Source organism: Rhincodon typus, chromosome 6 (assembly GCF_021869965.1).
Source record: "Rhincodon typus isolate 14 chromosome 6, sRhiTyp1.1, whole genome shotgun sequence".
NCBI classification, from domain to species: domain Eukaryota; kingdom Metazoa; phylum Chordata; class Chondrichthyes; order Orectolobiformes; family Rhincodontidae; genus Rhincodon; species Rhincodon typus.
In genome coordinates, this window is record NC_063337.1 from 35517664 (window position 1) to 35527693 (window position 10030).

Here is a 10030-nt window from a genome sequence, read left to right on the forward strand (position 1 = left end):
TTGCTTAAGCTCCGACGTTAGCAGAAGTTCCCAGGTGTCAGTATTGGGACTTTTGCTTTTCCTGATTTATAGAAATGATCTAGGTCTTGGTCAGCAGGAGACAATTTCAAAGTTTGCAGACATACAAAAGTTGGAAGGAAGAACTGTAAAAGGAGATTGACAATATGGTAGAATTGGACAGATGGGTGACGAATGAAGTTCATTGTGATGTGGGATGATATCTTTTGATATAAAGACTGGAGAAACTGTAAAATGAAGGGTATTATTCTAAAGGGTATGCAGGAACAGAGAGATCTGGGTATAAATGTGCGCATGTCAATGGTGGCAGGACAGAGGAGAGCATTGGTAATAAAGCCTACAATATCCTCACATTTATTAAGAGTGGCATAGAATACAAGAGCAGGGAGGTTCTGTTGGACCTGTATTAGATGTCAGCTGGAGTACGGTGTATTGTTCTGGGTGTTATTCTTTATGAAGGATGTAAAAGTGTCTTAGAGATTTTACAACACAGAAAAGGACCCTTCGGCCCATTATGCCTGATCCAGTCATCAAGCACCTATCTACTCTAATCCGATTTTCCACTTGGTCCATAGCCTCGAATGCTACGGTATTTCTAGTGTTCATTTAAATACTTCTTAAATGTTTTGTTAGTTCCTGATGCTACCACCCCCTCAGGCAGTGCCTTTCAAATACCCATCAACCTCTGGATGGTAAGCATTTTCCTCAAAACTCCTCTAAACCTTCTGCTCCTTGCCTTAAAACTGAACCCCCAGTTGTTAACCCATTTACTACATCTAATTTTAGAGAAAACTACTCCCCAGCTACTGTATCTATACACCTCGTAACTTAGAGTTCGAACAGGTCTTCTCACAGCCTTCACCACTCTACATCCGATAAATATAATGTCTAACTCCACTATCTGCATTGATATAATTACACCTCACTTTGAGGGCTGCAGGTTGAAGAAGGCCATGTCAGATTTCCTGCAAGCTGCCACTAAGTAGAATTGGAAACATCTATCTCAGTACGCATGGTTAAGTCAGGCCTAATCCATTTTTCATTATTTCAAGGGTTGCATTTATGACGCAGCCCTCATCACCCTTGAACCACTGCAGTCCATTTGGTATACTATGCCCACAATCCCATTCGGAAGGGAGTTCCAGGATTTTGTTTCTAAGACACTGAGGGAACGGTGATATATTTCCAAGTCTGAATGGGTGAATAACTTGGAGAGAACTTGCAGAACTTGTCCTTCTGTTTGGAAGTGGTTGTGGGTTCAGATGACGCTGTCTAAAGGAGATTTGGTGAATTTCTGCAGTGCATCTGGTGGACAGTACTCAGTGCTGTGACTAAGCACCAGTGATGGAGGGACTGAGTGTTTTTTTTGGATGTAGTACCAATCAGGCGGGTTGCTGGATGGTGTCAAGCTTCTTGAATGATGGGGGAGCTACACTCATCCAGGCAAGTGGGTAGTATTCCATCACACTCCTAACTTAAACCTTGTAGATGGTGGACAGGCTTTGAGAAGCCAGAAGGTGAGGTACTAGCTAAAAGTTGCACTGTTCAAAACCCATAACGTCTACCAATTAGAAGAACAAAACAGAAGATGCATAGGAACACAAACAGGTGCAATTTCACCTCCAAGCCAAACACCATCTTAGTTTGAATCAGAGATAGTAGGAACTGCAGATGCTGGAGAATCCGCGACAACAAGGTGCAGAGCTGGATGAACACAGCAGGCATCATAGGAGCAGAAAGGCTGACGTTTCGGGCCTGGACCCTTCCATCTTAATTTCACTGTTACATTGTGTCATTGGCTCCACATCCTGGAAGTCCTTTCCTAACAGCACTGTGGGTGTCACTGCCACCATGTGGACTGCAGTAGGTCAAAAAGACAGATCACCGCCACATTCCCAAGGACAACTACAGATGGGCAATGAATGATGGCCGAGCCAACAGTGTCTACAGCCCATGAGTGAATAAAAACTTTAAAATGCTGTTGTTGAAGGAGCCTATATAAGTTGCTGCAGTATATCTTCAACATGAGACACATTGCTGCCACTGTTTGTCAGTTTGGATGGAGTAAATGCTTAGGCAGTCAATAGGGTGAAATGAGTTAGTATTAATTGGCCACTTCCTGTGATTATCCTGAGATGTGAATTTGGTTGAAGGAATCCCAGGTATGTCAATTTGGTGGGAAAATGTTACTTAAATATGCCTTTCTATTATCTGTTTGTACAAGTGAATTATTATATATAGGCATGTTAAAAGTGCACATTTTAAAATAACATTATTTGTGTGACTTTAGGGCCCTCCGGTGTACCTGGTGCCAAAGGAAGAAGAGGTGAACAAGGAAGTAAAGGAACATCTGGAAAAATAGGACCAAAAGGAATTCCTGGACCAGTTGGACACAAAGGCCAAAAGGGAGAACTAGGATTACAAGGACAGCAAGGTGTAAAAGGGGACTTAGGACCTCGAGGTCCAAAAGGGGACAAGGGGGCTATTGGACTTCAGGGGAATATTGGTTTACCAGGCCCTGTTGGGCCAACTGGTGTAAGAGGTCCCAATGGAGAAGTAGGAAGTGAAGGCCCCAGGGGATGTCCTGGAATTCAAGGTGAAAGAGGAGATAAAGGGGAAATAGGGGAGAAAGGGAACAATGGGGAGAATGCATTGATAAGGAATAGTGCATTTAGTGTTGGCTTGACAGAAGTTTCCAAGTGGCCTCGTTCAGGCAGTCCAATCAAATTTGAAAAAGTCATATACAACAACCAAAATCACTATGACCTCTCCACAGGGAAATTTACCTGTGTATTTTCTGGTGTTTATTATTTTGTTTATCATATCACTGTCTATGTCAAACATGTCAGAGTTGCTTTATATAAGAATGGTGCTCCAGTTCTCAATACTTTTGATAGCTATCAGAATAGTGAGGATCAGGCTGCAGGAGGCACACTACTGCAATTACAAACTGGAGATCAAGTGTGGCTCCAAGTAATTGGTGGGGATTCTTATAATGGACTGTTTGCAGACAACAATGATGACACTGTTTTTACTGGGTTTCTGTTGTTTACTGAATAAAGAATCATTAAAACATACATTCTTCAATGAGTGTAAGTATTTAGATTTGAAAAGAATAAAGCAACCAACTTCACAAATAAAAAAGATTATCTAATCATTGTCCCAATGAGACTTTGCTTCTTACAACAGTCATTATACTTCAGCTTTTAAAGTGCTTTGAGACTTCTTAAGGCCATGAAAGTGCAAGTTTCTATCCTCTTCATATCCAGTTGCTAATGTTGATGTTCAAAAAAATCTTTTTTTAAATGGTTAATTCATTTATATTTGGATTATTCACATAAAACAACTGAACATACCTGTAGCTTATGTTGAAATTTGTTTTGTCAGAAACTTATAAACATTTTGAGCTACATTCTCCTCTTATCACCCATATTGGATTTATAAGCCATTTCCACTGCTTTCTTGCCCATACCAGCTCAGTTTCCTTCATTAGGCAAGTAAAAATCCCACTGGAAAGCTTGAGCTCACTAGTAATCTTAAAATAAATCTAGATAATGTTGGTGTAAGGCATAAGAACATAAAATTGAGGAGCAGATTGTGGCTATTCTGCCCTTCCAACCTGATCTGTCATTCAAGGAGATCAAGGCTGATCTTTTAGCTCAATTCCATCTTCCTCAATTAGTCCAATACAATTCTCTTGGTACTCAAGAAACTACCAAACTCTGTCCTGAACATACACAACCGAGCAAGCACAGCTCTCCGGGGCAGAGTATTCCAAAGATTCATCATCTTTTGAGTGCAAAGATTTATCCTCATCTCAGCCCTAAATTCACCTCAGTCCTTATTCGAAGAATGTCAAACATTACTTTTAGAAGTGACTCATGGCAATTACCCTCCCGGTATTGAATCTGTTGAGCTCCTTAAGAGGATCTCTCATTAACCTCTAGTGAACACAGGTCTAGTCTACTCAATTTCTCTTCTTAGGATAAACCTCTCAGCACATTAGGACATCACAACTTAGTAAATCCTCATTGTATTTCATCTAGGGAAGGGATTTATTTCCTTTGGTAATGTCAAAACTGCAGTACATCACTCTAGGGATAGCATTAATCAATGCCCTCTATAATTGTACTAAGACTTATTTCCTTTTATACTCCAACAATTTTGTAACAAATCTAACAAACCTGCTGACTTCCTAATTGCTTGCATATTTGCATATCAGTATATTTAATTCCTGTGATTCACATACAAAAACCTGAAATAAATACATTCAGTCACTCATCAAATTCATTAATTATAAATATGAAGCACAAGCAGTAATCCTTGAGGCAACCTGCTAATTGTAGTCTGCCACTCTGAACATGACTTGTTTGTTTTTATTCGGCATTGTTCTGAAGACCAGTTCTCCAGAGCTTGCCCCTGTCCCCTAGCCAAACTCTTCCAGTACAGTTACAACATTAACATCTACCCAAAATTGCCCAGGTATGTCTTGTATACAAAAAACAGGACAAATCCAACTCAGCCAATAACCAACCCATCAGTCTATTTTCGATCATCAGTAAAGTGATGGAAGATGTCAATAACAGTGCTATCAAGCAGCATCTGCTCAGCAATAACCTGCTCAGTGACACCCAGTTTGGGTTCTGCCAGGGCCACTCAGCTCCTGACCTCAATACAGCCTTAGTTCAAACATGGACAAAAGAGCTGAATTCCAGAGATGAGGTAAGAGTGGCGGCCCTTGACATTAAGGCTACTGTTGACTAAATGTGGATTCAAGGAGCCCTAGCAAAGCTAGAATCAATGGGTATTGGGGGGTAAACTCTCTGCTGGTTGGAGTCATACCTGGCACATAGGAAGGCAGTTGTGCTTATTGGAAATCAGTCATCTCAGCTCCAGGACATCTTTGATGTGAAAGTGCCGGTGTTGGACTGGGGTGAACAAAGTATGAAGTCACATGACAGGTTATAGTCCAACAGGTTTATTTGGAATCACACAAGCTTTCAGAGCACAATCCCTTCTTCAGGCTACCCCCCGAGAGCTTGTGAGATTCCAAAAAACCTGTTGAACTATAACCTGGTGTCGTGTGACTTCTAACCAGTACATCTCTGCAAGCGTTCCTGAGGGTAGTGTCCAAGGCCCAACCATCTTCAGCTGCTTCATCAATGACCTTCCCTTCATCGTAAGGTCAGAAGTGGGGATGTTCGCCGATGATTGCACAATGTTCAGCACCATTCACAACTCCTCAGATACTGAAGAAGTCCATGTACAAATAAAGCAAGATCTGGACAATATCCAGGCTTGGGCTAACAAGTAGCAAATAACATTCACACCACACAAATGCCAGACAATGACCATCTCTAATAAGAGTCATTCTAACCACCATCTCTTGACATTCAATATGTTACCATCACTGAGTCCCCCACTATCAACATCTGCGGGTTACCATTAATGAAACACTCAACTGGACTCAGCACATAATAGGAGTACTGTAGCAGGAGACTCCCCTCCTGATTCCACAAACCGTGCCCACCATCTACAAGGCACAAGTCAGGAACATTCAGGACAAAGCAACATCCACAAGCATCCACTCCCTCTAACTTTGACGCTCAGTAGCAGCAGTGTATATCATCTACAAGATGCACTGCACAAATTCACCAAAGATGCTTAGACAGCACCTGCCAAATTCATGACCACTTGCACCTAGAAGGACCTAGATTCATGGGAATGCTACCACTTGCAAGTTCCCCTCCAAGCCACTCACCATCCTGACTTGGAAATGTATCGCCAGTCCTTCATTGTCACTGGGTCAAAATCCTTGAATTTCCTCCCTAAGGGCATTGTGGGTCATGTGTCTACAGCACTTGAACAGCAGTGGCTCAAGAAGGCAGCTCGCTGCTACCTGCTCAAGGGCAGCGAGGGATGAGTAATAAATGATGGCCCAGCCAGCGACGCCCACATCCCAGAAGTGAATAAAAAAATGTCCTGAATGCCAGTGATTGGGACATTTCTTCATTGACCAATTGCAGAGTTGTGGTCAGTGCTGCGCTCACCAGAATATGTCTCAAGCCTAATCTAGATAGAGAAGCCATAGAGGTGAAAATGTCCGTGCTGGTGGAGGGTGCACTCAAAAACCTTGCCAGTGCATCCTCTGAGGGTTGAATGGTTTCCTCATCAGAGGTGGAGATGGGGCTGAGGGTCTCTACTGCTTGTATCTTCTTAGTGGATGATCCATGGGTGCAGCAAGTTCCTACATAAGAGAAAAGAAGGAATAATTGTATATAAGCTTCTCTGGGATAAGAATGGGGTAGTCATGGTGGCCACGGGAGAGCATCATAGTGCCACACGATGAAGCTCACTGCATTGGTTGCCCATGGAGGTATCTGCATTCCCATGAGTATCCGTGTTCTCCTCTGGCCAAATCAAGCATTTCTCTTGTTATGTGGTGAAGAACCTTTAGTCCTCCATCACCTCATTGGACTTGGACCGCTCTGTTCTCTCAAGCAATAGGACAAAAGGAAGGTTGTGTGTGATGGAGATGGATTGAAGAATTATGAAAGGTGACGCAGAGGTGATGAGATGCCCCCATTGAGTGCTTAAGAAGTGCAAAGGGAAAGAAATATCGGTCGTTCAGAATGAGATGGATGAGAGCTGTTGAGCAGAAATGCTACATGCAATAGTGAGAATTGTAGTCTTTAAGCTTTGATGAAAGGCATATGCAATGGCAGATTTCTAGTACATAGCCTTGTGGTATCCAGAAAATCATTCACCTTCTGCGTGTACTGCTGTGCATTTGGTTTCACAGGAACACTGCATTGACCAAGACTGCTGTCTCAGTCCAGGCTGGCCGAGTCTGGTGGCATGGCCTCCTTTGGTAGTTGGCAAAAAGGAAGGTCATCTCTCCACCCCATCCAACAACACATGCAGATCCCTGTCAGTGAAGCAAGTCGCAAACTTTCCTTTCTGGGCCACGTCCTCAGTACGACAGTGGAGCAATAGTGTGTGAAGGCTATTTACTGGCTTGCAGCACCTTAAGTGCTGTGGATCTGGCACCAGCAGTGTGAATGCTACAATGTCCCAGCAGCAGGGAGCACATCATCTTCTCCTGCTACACAAGTCACAAGATAGACACCAACGATGCCAATGACATAATTAATGAGTTGTAGGGAAGAAGATTCCATGAGAAAGGTTAACTGTGGCTGCCATGAATCTCACTCAATTAAACATTTTGCCAAAAATGGGAAGTTCCTTGATCTCGCAAAAACCTTTTGTTCTCTATTATTTCAAGAAAATTTTATGTATCTACTACACTGAAGTTTCAGTTATGGACAGGATTCATGGACTCCTGTTTACTGACCATGATCAATATTTTTATGTGCAAGAGACATATGTTTTCTTACCCAAGAGTGAGTGTCCCAATTAAACTAATCCAGCAGCAAGCTTCTTATGAATTTAAAAATAAAGAAGTTTATTTATTATCCTTATCCTGAAAATAATATAATCTTATTCTCATGCATCTCTCATAACTGTAGCACACACCAAGATTAAATAACAGTACGGCATTATTACGGTTTATAATCGTACCAGTTTCCTCATGGCAGGCGTATAGTTTATGTGGTGATTTGATATTTCAAAGTTGAAGCGGAGGTCTGGTAAAGTGAAGAAATCTCAGTAAGTTGTAAGGTTTCTTGTAGTTAAGGTATTGCCCTTTAAAGATTTCTTTGCTCACTTTAAGCAGCACAGCCTACTTTTGGGTTGTGTTAGCATGTCTGGATTTTCAATCTCCATTTGACATTTTCAGCCAGTTAATAGTATAGTCAATGGTGGTTACATTCAGAAATCACAATAATGGGCAGGTTAACACACTGATATTTCCTGGCCACATTTGATCGAATGGGCTTTGGGAAACTTTCCAAATTTCTCTTCCCACAGCTTCAAAAAATGCCTCCCTCAAATCTGGCGAGGATCTGTTCCTTCACCGTTTCCCAGTCTAACCTTTCTTTCCCCTGGATTTCCCAACTATGAGGCTCCTTTGCTCTCACAGTTTTAGGTTCCTTTCTACATTGTGTGAATCTAAGCATCAAATGTTGCCATCTATTCTTGGTTTCTCTTAGCATTTTTACCACTTGTTCCAATTGGTCTAATTCCCTACAGATCTTGCAATTTAAAAACTGAAAATATGTTGTGAGTATTCGTGAAAATTACTTACAGGACTATTTTGCTGAACTCTGTGTCTATTTTGCTGCGTTAGATTATTGTCCAATATTATCAGGCTATTTAGTAACTGTAGACAATAATTACATTGGTTTTCCACTTCAGTGATGGCATAATCAACTGTATATTTAATAGGCTGACCTGAGCAAGAATATTTTTATGTTAGATAACTTTTTAAACAATGCTGTTGTTGTTTGCTGAAATGACATAAAGTTATCATTAGTTGTGTGACAAGTAAAGTTGTACCAGCTTTCAAATTTACAGCCGTTATTCCAGACAGTCATTATTCTTTCACCAAAGGTTTTAACTTCTCACTCCAGATAAAAAAATGTAAAACAGACTTAGAAATATAAATACTGAACTTTATTAGAACTCTGTGTCACAAACATCACTGTCAAATTCACAGAGTGGGCCATGAATTTTTTTTTTGTACAGCTTGTTCAGTTATCTTTTAGTTTTTCATGTACCAACATAAAAACAACAACAAAATTTTACAATTAAACGATAAAAAGGCTAGCTTATGGCACAGTGTTACAAGTTACTAAACAAAAAGGTAATGCAATTTTAAACTAAAATACAGACACAAAGATTAAAGTAGATACAGGTAGAAGATGCTAATAAAGAGGAAATTAAAATCAGAATGTTATCATTACAGACATTTTACTCTCTTGAAGACTTTCTAACCAGTATGAAGAATTGAAAAATGTTGAAAACAATATTCAGCAGTATGATGGCTTCAGCAGTTGAATGGTTGTGGATTTTTCCTTCAGGTGGATTAAGCAGAAGAGGTCTTGGGAGGGAATGAACTCTCTTTTGTTTTGCCTTTACTGCACTGCAGGTCGTGACCTTTGATAGCCTGGTCCAGTAAAACAATCCTGTAGAATGGTTATCTTTCTCTATCCCGTTGCTGAGAACCATTGCCTCCCCTATAGAGTCTGTCAAAGCTCTGCTTGCGTTCTGTTTCTTACCACGAACAAAACAAAGTCACTGTGTTACATTTGATGAATCACTGTTCCACAAAGTCAATAAGATGGAAATTGTCCTTAGTGTCCTCAAGTCTCTTGCCTTCTTCTCAGAAGCTTTGAATTCTCACACTTTCAGAGGGTTTCAATATGTTCCCTCTGGGACACCCTGGTCCACACTTTCTTCACCCCCAACACCTCCCCACAGCCCTACGGCACCTTCCCCTGTAACCGGCAAAGGTGCAACACCTGCCCATTTACCTCCTCCCTCCCCACTATCCAAGGGCCCAAACATACCTTCCAGGTGAAGCAACACTTCACCTGCACTTCCAAGAATCTAGTCTACTGCATTCGCTGCTCACAATGTGGTCTCCTCTACATTGGGGAACCGAAGCGTAGACTTGGCGACCACTTCGCAGAACATCTACGTTCTGCTCGTGAAAAAGACCCTGAACTACCTGTTGCCTGCCACTTCAATGCACCACCCTGCTCTCTGGCCAACATCTCTGTCTCCGGCTTGCTACAGTGTTCCAGTGAAGCCCAACGCAAGCTGGAGGAACAACACCTCCTTTTCCGCTTGGGGACCCTACAGCCCTCCGGACTAAATATTGAGTTCAATAATTTTAGGGCCTAAACTCTCCCATGTCCCAGCCCCCCACCCCACACACCAGACCTTGTTACCACATAGCCTGCCACTACACACCCCCTGTTGTTAGTCACTAACAGTCCCCATTAACAACTGTTCACCCTCCCAGCCTGATCATTAGCAACTCCTTTGTCTGTCCAACTGTCTTTCTCTCTCTTTGGGCTCTATCCTATCGGTTACTCCCTACCCCACC

At 41.8% G+C, this 10030-nt stretch overlaps 1 protein-coding gene across 1 annotated transcript in view; it reads left to right on the plus strand.

Annotated features, from left to right (window-relative positions):
- The window catches only part of c1qtnf9 (C1q and TNF related 9), a 10160-nt gene extending 7082 nt beyond the window's left edge, over positions 1-3078 (plus strand). The window contains exon 2 of the mRNA XM_048597933.1: positions 2309-3078. Coding sequence (XP_048453890.1) covers positions 2309-3078 — 770 coding nt within the window. The remainder of the gene's footprint in view (positions 1-2308) is intronic.
- Positions 3079-10030: the final 6952 nt, after the last annotated feature.